We start from the raw sequence: 12,131 nt of genomic DNA, 5'->3' as shown, positions 1-12,131 counted from the left end.
AGATGACATGGTTTGTGTTCAAAGACGTTTTTGTGTCAAAATACCATTGTCTCGAAACAACAACGGCTGTTCTTCTAAATTTCCAAAATAGTAAACCAAAGGATGATGAATGTCTTGACCGAAATGGCCTGAACGCACTGCGACATATATACGGTGATATACACTTGGAACACTTGCACAGAACTTCCAGAGGTTTATCGACAAGGTACTCCAAGCCTTAGTCTTTTGCTACGCCTATATCGATGATATATTAATTGCCTGAAGTACACGATAATCAAACAGGACCAAAAATAGCCTCTGAGCTAAGGGAGATTTTCTCCCTGGAACATTGACAGAAAGATCGTCACAGTGGTATTGGACAATGGTGCGAACGTAAAATCACACTTCGAATTTATCCGTAAAGGATGGGCTAACTTAAAATGAAGAATTATGCACTATACTAGAAAAATGCAGATGCATTGTAGGGCATTTTAAACATAGTACACAGGCAGTGGAGAAACTAACACGGATTTAACAATAAATGGGTCTTCCAGTATTAAAAATAAGGCAAGACGTCACAACTCGTTGAAGCTAGATCAAGCTTTTTAGTCTTAGAATAACCACTAAACAATTACGTTTTATGGGATCTTTGAAATCCAATAAAGAGCTTGGTGAGTCATATATTAAAGACTTAAATCTTGCAGTTATAAAAATAATTGTTTGGGATTATCAACCTCTTACAATCGTTGAAGATAGAGGATTTAGGGAGTTGGTAACAAAGTTCAATTCATTGCACTCTAAACCCTAACGAAAAAGTTTAACTTCTAAACTAATTCCAGATATATATGAAAGTGAGGTGGATAAATTACAACAGAGCTAGCAAGTACTGCGTTACTGTAATAACTCATTTTATTGTGAATGTTGAGTTACACAGTACTGCATTGCTAACGTTTGAAGTACACGATAATCAAATAGGACCAAAAATAGCCTCTGAGCTAAGGGCGATTTTCTCAAACTGGAACATTGATAGAAAGATCGTAACAGGTCTTCCAGTATTAAAAATAAAGTAAGACGTCACAACTCGATGGAGCTTCACCTACGTTATGATTAATAGATTAGTAGATATTAAGAATCCACTAACAGCAGTCTTATCAAGTTTACCGAGGACTCAAATGCTTAGTGTGGAGGAATGGCTAGCAATTGAAGATTGCGTTACTTTGCTGAAGACATTTGATTTGATGACAACAACATTATCTGGGGAAAAATATGTTACGTTGTCATCAATCATACCACTTGTTGTCATATACTTCAATATTCACTAAATAAAATTAATTGTATTACAGAAATAGGTAACAAATTAAAAAATGAATTTCTCATAATTATTTGATGACGACTGGGCAATTATGAACGGGATAAACTGTCCGCTAAGACCACCTTCCTGGATCCCAGCTACAAAAAGCTGGCATTTGGGTCTCAAGACAATGCAGAAAATGCTGAGAAATGGATAATAGAAGAACTGGGGAGTCTGTTGGCTGAAGGTTCGACTAAAGATCTAATTCCTATTATCAAAGTTGAGGAGCTTAAAACTACTGTCACTGACATGTTGTGGGGGTACTTCGATAATAAATTATCAAACTCCTCCAACAGAGTTAACTCATCACCCACAGTAAAGGCCATTTCCATGGTTAAAAAATACCTTTCATTGCCAAATGTTCCGTGGTACTCAAACCTTTTTCATTTTTGGGTGATTGCATCAAAATTTATTACCAGAATTATTCGAGTTACACCTAAAGGATATTTTCTCTTTTTTCAGTAATGCTAACAAATTACAGAAAGAACCGGCTTAGCCCCAAAAATTTAGACCAAATAATTTTTTTAAATAATAATTTGTAGAATAGGATAATTTGTCATATCAATAAATTTTGATATCCGTAACAATTGGTGTCAGGTGTGGGGGTGTGAATAAATAAACTTGTAAATAAATAATAATGTAAATAAATAATAATGTAAATAAATAATAATGTAAATAAATAATAATGTAAATAAATAATAATGTAAATAAATAATAATGTAAATAAATAATAATGTAAATAAATAATAATGTAAATAAATAATAATGTAAATAAATAATAATGTAACAGTTACAATGGCAACGAAGAAGTTTTCTTTGAGTGATGTATCCGAACTGTGCGAAATGTAACTAGAAGAACGTGATTTTATGACAAATGGATCGCACGATTATAATTCCAGCGAGAACGTCAGTAACGAGTGAGTTGTCCAAAATAAAATGACAACGAGGAAGCAGACCAAAGGGACGCGTGGGCGTACCGCCTGGAACACTTCGTCTGATCCAATTTTAGTAGCACACTAACCTCAGTATTCCTAATAATAATGTTAAAACTTTTGGTCATACAACTTAACTTTATATCCAGGGAAGTGAAAATACACGATAGTACCGGGAACAGATCCATGACGGACACAAAACACAAGCACTTGGTGGGCCATGAACCCGCCTAGAACAGACTGTCGACTGTCCCCGTTGATCGCCCTGCACCAAACTAAATAAATTCTATGTTTGAAAATACTGATATAATGTTTGTTTCCAATAATATTAGGTAGTACAAATTTATGCCTAGAAATTGTATAAGCCAAATTATTGACTACCTGGAATCACAAAATCCGAATTTGGGACTATCAAATATTTAGAATATGTTTTTGAATAATAATAAAACAATAAATCATATGAATTTTATGCTTTTATTTTTAATTGAGACCAACTTTGAACATCTTTGGAAGCATATTTGGTATCATTATCATGCATAAAAATCGATGTAACTATTAAATTGTCGTTGGTAAATAATTAACATATTTTGTGTAAACTTTTAGTGTTGTTAGAATGGGCTTTTTACTGAAATATATACTTATAGGTTTCATTTGACATCTACATCTTACAAAATGTTTAATTTTAAATTTTGTGCAATTTCTCTGGCCAACACTGTATATAGATATTATAAATAAGATATATTTTTTTTTTAAATTTTATCACTCCCCAAATTTAAGACGCTCGTAAAAGTTATTTGGGAATACCTATAATAACTGCTCCAGGTGTCCTAATAAACGATGTAAATCTGGAAATTCCGTCTTTTATTTTGTAAAGAAATGTAAAAAAGTATTTCGTCGATTCAATGCAAATTGCATCAACACAATGTTTATGTTATATACAGTAGGTTTCAAAAAACCTAACCTAAAAGTAAGAAATTTTATTTTATAAACATTTCTAGGGAAATGAGTCGTTAAGACACTATTCCAAAATTAAAAATTTAGTTTAGTTTTATTTTCTTGTTTTGTTGTCTGTCTATATTTGAATAAATAAAATAAATATGAACTGTGTGAATTGAATATTTAACTGAATAGTTCCAACTTGCAGCTTTTTTAAAAACAGAAAATTAAGAAATTATTAAGAAATTTTTATTTTTGATTCAATGTATTGACAAAATTATTTAATTAACCAGCAACACCACCTAGTGTGGGGTATACACATTCTAGTTGTAATGCATACAGTTCTCTTTTCGTGCTTTCTTCCATATGAAATCTGGCCTTTCCGGTTCTGTATTGAAAATCGGAATAAAATCAATAAAAATAATTAGGTGTAATAGGGATAAAATACATAATTTATTTCTAAAAAATATAGTCATCAATAATGAATTAATTACATTATTTATATTAGCATTTATTTTCATGAATATATAAATATACTATACCATATACCATAGAAAACCTATACATATACAGAGTGACAGAACAAACTACAATGCATAGAACCACCACAACCATAAATAAAAATAAAATAAATTTGATAGGTTGAATATTCTTTTGTCTAAAGTTAATAAAGAACCTGGTATATTAACTATTAAATTTTACTGTCCATGGGGCACTTAATTAACAACTGTTCCATTTTTAGAACAAATATATGTTGTACTAGATATTGTTATACACGAGTGGCAGGTTTCAAATAATGCATAAAAAACCTTAAAGACCCTATTTATTTGAAATATTTGGATCCTTTCTGCCATTTGAAAGCATAACATTTCTTCATCAATTTCATTATGGTTTAAAAATTATATATAAAAATTAATATTATTTATATATAAGTACTGTGATATCTTCATTTAACCTTCAAAATTTTGATTTTTTTAAAAATGTCTGACTTTTATATGTTTTCCAAAGATTTTTAATGATATTGAATAACAAAAATGAACAACAAAAAATATTTATTTTACAACGTTTATTTCATCAAAAACTTACCAAATAAAGTCGTTTCATTGTAGTTTTACATAAACAGAAAGTTTTAAATTCCGATTCACAAATCATAATCTCTGTTGTAAAAATATTACTCATTGGTATTTCAATTAAATATAATTATAGAATATCCTATTTCCTTATTTTAATTCTAAACGAATTGATGGATGCTAATCAACTGCACAATTGACTTATGTTTAATTACTTCTTATTCATTAAGATTCCAAGGAGTGTACTTTTTAATTAATAACTTTTATTATTTCTTAATATGTATTTACATATGTATGTATATTAGACTGTTTAAAAAAAATCTACATATTTTTTTTTCTTATTTATATCGAAAATCTTGTTGAAAATGGTAAAAAAATACAGTGAAAGTTACAGCTCTTAATATTACTATTAAGAGGTGCCGCATCGTAAATTTTAATTTACCGTTTAAATAATACGGGAACGGTGTTCTCTTGGATTTTGAAATTTTTTAACTCTCGTTAGAAATAATATTTCAAAATGATCAAAAGAGATTTTTATAGAATATTTAACGCTCTACAAAAAATGTCTCTTACGGTTTTTTGATATATTCATTTTTTCAAAAGTTATTTTACATTAAAGTCGAATTGACTTAAAATTTTGATATTTTTCTCATTTTCTGACGCAACCATTAACTTTATGGGAAAATTTTATATGGTATTTTTTGTAGAGAATTCAATTTCCTATAATTTATCTCCGTAAAAGTTTTTGATATTTTTTACAGATCATAAGTTACCTGCTGAAAAATTTTATTAAATAAATGTTATTTTACTGCTTAAAATTAAGCATTTTATTTAAATAAATAGATTTTTACTAAAAAAATTGATTGTTTATTATAATCAAAGTAGTATATATCGTTACACTGACATACTTTTATTATAGTTTGCTATTTTTTTTTGTATACACTTATAACTAACAATAAGTATTGTAATTGCTCATTTTTTGTGAAACAAAAAATACAAAAAAAAAATTGGCAAATCGTAGTAAAAGTCTGTTAGTGTAACGATATATACTACTTTGATTATAATAAACAATCATTTTTTTGGTAAAAATCTATTTATTTAAATAAAATGCTTAATTTTAAGCAGTAAAATATCATTTATTTAATAAAATTTTTAGTTTTCAACAGGTAACTTATGATCTGTAAAAAATATCAAAAACTTTTTCGGAGTTAAATTATAGGAAATTGAATTCTCTACAAAAAATGTTATACAAAATTTTCCCATAAAGTTGATGGTTGCGTCAGAAAATGAGAAAAATATCAAAATTTTAAATCAATCCAACTTTAATGTTAAATAACTTTAGAAAAAATGAATATATCAAAAAACTGTAAGAGACATTTTTTGTAGAGCGTTAAATATTCTATAAAAATCTCTTTTGATTATTTTGAAATATTATCTTTAACGAGAGTTAAAAAATTTCAAAATCCAAGAGAACACCGTTCCCGTGTTATTTGAACGGGAAATTAAAATTTACGATGCGGCACCTCTTAATATTAATATTAAGAGCTGTAACTTTCACAGTATTTTTTTAACCATTTCCAACAAGGTTTTCGATATAAATAAGAAAACAAAATTTGTTTTGAAACAGTCTAATGTATATAATAAAAATATCTATTAGTTGTCCTGAATTAATTATTATTTATTATTAAAATATTGTGACATTTTAATTAAGGTTTGAAATTGATATAAAAATGTCTTTACCTGTAACACTAATTTTTGAAATATGACTAAGGGGTGATCATTAAAATTCAGGTTTATAAATTAATGAGTATATTAATAATACTAATTATAAAATACCCAATTTTATCATAAAAGTACTTCAAAATCATTTGTGATATCTTTTATAATGTAATCCATTGCTGCTGGGTTATCAACGGGAACCTAAGGCATTCAGAAATTTAGAAAAAATCAAAATTTATAGCACATTATAGATGCTTACCATGTGCCCCGCTCTATTTATCCAGTAAAACGCCAAATTACCTTCCTTCTTGACATAACCTTCATATATACCATCCACAGAAAAGCTTCTACGTTCTGCAGTTTTCCATTTTTTAGAACCTGTCCAGTGCAAAGCATCAACCCATTTTATCGTTCCTAAGGGAAACAAAATTAATAGGTTGAATATTCTTTAGTCTAAAATTAATTATGAACCTGGTGTATTAACTATTAGATCTAACTGCCCATTAAAAACAGCCACTTTAATATCTGTCTTATTTAATAACTCTTCCACTAAAATTTAAAAATATATAAATATGTATATTATATTAGATATTGTCATACAATATTACCAACAGAGGTAGCGGGTTTCATAAAGTCTTCAAATAATTCAGAAAAAACATCGTTGCTCTGAAGACCCCATTCATTTGTTATATTTAGATCCTTGCTAACATTAGAAAGCATAAGTTGTTGTATTTTATCATCAATTTCAGATATTAATTTCGACTGGGGTTTAAAAATTATGCCTAAAAATCAATTTATTTTATTAAGTTAAGTTTTGTGATATCTTTACTAGAACCTTCAAAACTGTGATCTTTTAAAAAATGTGTGACTTTGGTGAGCACGTTATAAAAATCAATTCCTGAGGTGACTTCTGCAATAATCCTTTCTGTTTCACCCCATTTATGGGTGGCTTCAATGAAATTTTTAGTCTCAGCGGCAGTTTTTGTCTTATTTGCCATTATTTGAATGCGGTTGAAGCCAATTTGATCTATAGCTCCCTAGAAATACATATTGAAACAAATTACTTTGTTGTTTTCTTTTAGATTAACCAATACTTACAATTTGTAGCAAGTACGGAGCCCAGCTAGTAACAGAATCAGTGGGTGATATCCAAGGACTTCCCAATCCAATCCCTTTAAAGTTGCATTGAATATCGTTCTGAGTTATTGTCTGTATAAAAAAACGTTTCATCATTGGTTTAATGAAATAAATAATAAATACCTTGTGTAGGAGAAGTGCTATCTCTACAGTCATTTTACCTCCGTAGGATTCGCTAAAAATGTACAACGGTGTGGTGCTAAACTCGGGATTCTCTCCATAAAATGCTTTCAAAAACACAACGAAGTCTTCAGCAATTTGTCTGTTAGTCTTTGCAAAAGCATTTTTATTTTCAACGTAACTAAAACCTGTTCCAACTGGGTTATCAACGAAAAGCACATTCACATCCTTAACCCATGTTGTGTTTCTAGGGTTTAAATCAAAATCCAGAGGACCTAATAAAAAAACCGAAGTAAAATTAATTTGCAATTAATTTGTTTTATTGTACCTATTTCAGCAAAATTTCCAAAGCCTGAAGAAGAGGCCCCTGGACCACCTTGGAGCCAGATTATTAATGGTTTTTCACTGACTCTATTTACTTCTGCAGTTGTGTAATACAACCAATAAAATAGGTTGGCATGCTCTCTAACCTTTATGTGGCCCCATTTATGATTTTCATTTCCAAAGATTTTTAATCCTATATAAACAATAAAAATTATTATTACAAGGTTTATTTTAATTATTATCAAAAACTTACCGAATATAGTTGAAAATGTGACACAAACTATTAGAAGTCTCTTCATGGTTTTACATGAACAGAAGGTTTTAAACTCCAATTCACAAATTGAGAATCGCAGTCTTTTATAACTGTTGCAAAAATGTTTGCTCATTGGCGTATCAATTAAGTGTAATTATAGAATTTCATATTCTTTTATATTGATTCTTAACGAATTTATGGATCCCACACAACAGCACAATTGGCTGTTGTTTAATCACCCCTTTTTCATTAAGATCTCAAGAAATGTACTTTTTAATTAGTATTTTAATTAAGTAACATTTACCTATATACGTATGTAATAAAAATTACATACAAATATACTTTAGGTGACCTGAATTAATTATTTATTTTAAACTAAATTCACCTCTTTTTGTAAATTCCCTATTCAAGATTAAAGTAATTGGTTACGCACATGGACATGTAAATTTTTCTGTGATTCAACAAATTCCGTCGAGATAACAGTATTTTTTTGTAACAGGTACAATTTTTTAAATGTAATATATTCTTTGTATATAGGTACAGTAGTTTAATATTCGTTGCACGCCCAATTTTACATACATGATATATTTACAGTTACTTGTAATTTTGTGTATTGTTTACATTTATAACTTTGTTTTATATTATGTTATTTAATTTTAAATATTCTCTTTAACAGCTTTAATTTTTTAAAAGTAATTCTAATACTTGAATAAATTGTCAAACAAAATAAAATTTGTTGTAGTTGTTAAGCCAAAATAATTGTCTTAAATTTAAATGTTAATTGAACATGATAAGTGTATCTTCAGGAGTGTTTTAGTTAAACAAAAGTGGCAAATTTATCAAATATGAATATTTATTTTTGTTCTTAAAAAGTACTCTAGTTAAGATGTACGTTGAATAAGATGTTCTAAAATGTATTCCATGGCTGCAGGATTATCAGAGGGTACCATGTGGCCAGCTCTATTAACCCACCAGAATGTCAAGTTGTCAGCTTCCTTTACGAACCCTTCTATAATCCCATTCACAACAAACGGTTGACGAGTGACAGTTTTCCAATTTTCAGAACCGTTCCAACGTAGTTCATCAACCCACTTTACTGTTCCTAAATTTAAAAACAATCCTGTAATCTTTTTAAAGAACTATTGTTATCTAGTTATAGTTACCAGGGGTGTCTACAATAAGATCTAGTTGCCCATTATAAATAGCTACATTAATAGTCGTCTCATTTAAAAGTTTTTCAACTATAAATAAATAATTTTAATAATATGTATAGTTTTTTAATATTGATTACGAATTACCAACATCTGTGACTGGTTTCATAAAATCTTCTCGCAAAGCACTGAAGACCCAACTGCTCTGAGTTCCCCAAGCTCTGGAAATATTTAAAGCTTTTCTGACGTCCCCATTCATAATTTTGTTTACTTTGGCATCATCTTCATCACGCAGTATAGCAGTGGGAAGAAATAGTTCTGTGAACAAAGTTCGTATTTTTAAAAAAGGTAAAAATTTATATAAAGTACTTACTATTTCTCTTAGAAGAATTTTCAATTTTCTTTAAAACGTTATAAAAGTCAACACCAGAAGTCACTTCACTAACTCTCATTTCAGTAATGGTCCAGTACATGGTTGCTTCTGAATATTTTCCTTCATTTAATGAATTTTGAGTAGTAAGTGCCGCCTCCACTATTTTGTCATAGCCATTTTGATCAACAATCCCCTTAAATATTATTAATTAATTAACGTTTAATCTTAGAAAATTAGGGTATTACCAGTTGTAACAAATATGGTGCCCAACTAAGTACAGAGTCAATTGGGGAAATCCACGAGTCTCCAAGACCAACACCTTTAAATTTAATATTAATTTCCTGTGCTTTAATGGCCTAAATATTGAAACATTAGAAATGTAATTAGTTGTGTTTACTTAGTTGTATACCTGGTCAAGAATCAAAGCAATTTCAGCTGTCATTTTTCCTCCGTATGATTCACAGAAGATATACAGAGGAGTGTCAACAAATATTGGATTTTGTTTATAAAATCCTTTTAAAAATTCAACAAAATCAATCGCAATTTGTCTGTTGGTTGTGGCATAAGCATCATTTTCAACATAACTGAAACCTGTACCAACTGGGTTATCCACAAATAAGACATTATAATTTTTAACCCATGTGAAATTTCGCTCCTTCAAATCCACATCCAAAGGGCCTTAAAATGTATACTCCGGCAATTGAAACTCACTTTATTTATATGAATAATTACCAAGTTCAGCAAAATTTCCGTATCCTGTACTTGAAGCTCCAGGACCACCCTGAAGCCATATCACCAGTGGTTTCTCGGTAACATTGTTTACAGCTGCGGTTGTCAAATAAAGCCAATAAAAAATGTGTGCGTTGTCTCTTACTTCAACAAAACCCCATTCTTGTTCGCCAGGCCCAAATCCTGTACGAGCTGTAAATATAATATTATTAACACTATGTTTTTCAATTAAAGTAACTCACTTACCATACGTTAGACCCAATATAAGGATAAAAATAAACTTGGTTTTTATTATCATTATCACTGTGATAATTAATAACGTTAGATCAGGGATGAAAACAATGTAAATACTTACGAGATTGTTAGTAAACTGAATTGAAACAACCAAAAAGGAATATATTGTTATCTCCTGTTTTCGGATAATGGTACTTAAAATGTTCGTAGATAATGCATTTATCATTGTTTAGCGATATTACACACCGTAATTTGTCAAGCATATTTTAGATAAATCAACATGCCTATATAAAAATATTGAATACACTGCCTGACGTAAGTTTAAGTTTAATATTTTATCTTTTATTATTTAGAAAAAAAGAAGTTAGTCTATTAAATTTCATAAGGCTCAAAATTTATAAATCTCATTAATTTTTTCCCAAAACTACATTTATTCAATCAGTTTTGAACGAGAGTTTTCCTTGTTAAAATTTAGAATCAGTACCTATAACAAATCTTTTAATCTTAACATAAAATTTTTCTTACATCATGACAACAACCACGAAGAAAGTGCTTCAAATGGAAGTAAGCTGTTAAGCTCACAACAGAAAACTGACCATTTATATAAGAGTTGAATTAAAGGTACAATAATGATATTTGATAATACATTAAATAAACTAATTGTTTAATATGTAATTAGAGGAGCTTGAGACCATGAAAGCGGAGATCAATGGTGACAATGTATCTTTTATAGACTGTCGCACGACTAAAAATACCATTAAATGTATTATTTTTAAGATAAAAATTTTATAAAAATTGGAAAATGTTAATAAATTCTTTAAAGTTAATTATAGAATAAAGGTACAAGTGCATTTTAAACTCTTGTACTACAAAATCCGGAAAATACGATGACTAAGGTAAAACTTTCCATTTAAACTCGAAAAGTTTTTGTACTACTTCAGAATTAACTATGTGGTTTTTCTTGACTTCAAAATGAATAAATACATTTATCAGATTATTTGTCCTTATAACTATACCTTTTTTCATGGAAGTTGAATTTCATAATTGCAGATGTTGATATTTTTAGAGACAAATTTTGATTAAATTAAATTAAAAATCAGGTAGGGCAAAATCCGGAGAATACGATGATCAAGATAGAACTTTCCATTCAAACTCCAAAAGCTTTTGTTGCTTTTGTTTTTAATATGTTTCGCATGGTATTCTTCCACTTTTTAAAAGTTTAAATATCAGTGTGTAACACAAATTAGCTTGTTCATTAAGAATTTGGATTTTGTCAGTTTATGATTTCATATTTGGATTTTATATTTGGATATGTAGAATTTTAATTTTACTCTTTGAATGTGTATTTTGTTTCTTTGAATAATGTAATATACTTTATATATTTCGAATATTATTGTTGTTGTCATTACAATCATTGTACCATACTTTATTTACTATAATATATACGCTTTTTTGTTAATTTCTGCCTTTTCTTTCGAATTTTATTTTTTTTTCCATATTTATGAGATTTAGTATATTTTTCTATGTATTTTTTTAATTTGTTTATCTAGTGGTTGTGGTGTTGGTTCAAGTGGATTGGTCAATAAGAACAACTAGGTGGCTACGAAATTGGGCCCTCAAGACTTGGGTGGACCTTCAGTGACAAGTAGGAGACCAAGACCAGTGTTTGGACCATCATTATTTAGCATCATTCTTCTAACTATACGCCAAAAACGTTCCTTTTAGTGGTTCTATTGGCCAGCAGAAACAACTAGGAGACTACGAAATTGGGCCCTCAACCCATAGACTTGGGTGCACCTTCAGTGACAAGTAGAAGACCAAGA

At 29.1% G+C, this 12,131-nt stretch overlaps 2 protein-coding genes across 3 annotated transcripts; both read right to left on the bottom strand.

Moving 5' to 3' along the window:
- Positions 1 to 6,113: 6,113 nt before the first annotated feature.
- LOC109605813 (retinoid-inducible serine carboxypeptidase) lies at positions 6,114 to 7,867 on the bottom strand. Its single transcript, XM_049965748.1, has 9 exons — positions 7,822 to 7,867; positions 7,573 to 7,761; positions 7,248 to 7,519; positions 7,086 to 7,196; positions 6,823 to 7,024; positions 6,596 to 6,769; positions 6,459 to 6,536; positions 6,247 to 6,401; positions 6,114 to 6,188 (listed from the first exon to the last, which is right to left on the bottom strand). The coding sequence occupies exons 1-9, from the start codon at positions 7,865 to 7,867 to the stop codon at positions 6,114 to 6,116; spliced, it is 1,302 nt and encodes a 433-aa protein (XP_049821705.1).
- Positions 7,868 to 8,656: 789 nt separating this feature from the next.
- On the bottom strand, positions 8,657 to 10,537 carry LOC109605814 (retinoid-inducible serine carboxypeptidase). Of its 2 annotated transcripts, XM_049965477.1 has the most exons (9): positions 10,430 to 10,537; positions 10,321 to 10,377; positions 10,078 to 10,266; positions 9,755 to 10,023; positions 9,591 to 9,701; positions 9,346 to 9,538; positions 9,120 to 9,290; positions 8,985 to 9,062; positions 8,657 to 8,923 (listed from the first exon to the last, which is right to left on the bottom strand). In XM_049965477.1, exons 2-9 carry the CDS (start codon positions 10,370 to 10,372, stop codon positions 8,703 to 8,705), a joined length of 1,284 nt encoding a protein of 427 aa, XP_049821434.1. In that variant the 5' UTR covers positions 10,373 to 10,377; positions 10,430 to 10,537; the 3' UTR covers positions 8,657 to 8,702. The 2 variants fall into 2 exon arrangements, with proteins under 2 accessions (XP_049821434.1, XP_019877969.2); XM_020022410.2 differs by having other exon boundaries at positions 10,321 to 10,449.
- Between the last annotated feature and the right edge of the window lie 1,594 nt (positions 10,538 to 12,131).

Source organism: Aethina tumida, chromosome 3 (assembly GCF_024364675.1).
Source record: "Aethina tumida isolate Nest 87 chromosome 3, icAetTumi1.1, whole genome shotgun sequence".
Lineage (NCBI taxonomy): Eukaryota > Metazoa > Arthropoda > Insecta > Coleoptera > Nitidulidae > Aethina > Aethina tumida.
The sequence above is the reverse complement of the archived record's forward strand: the minus strand, read 5'-3'. Positions and strand labels throughout refer to the sequence as shown.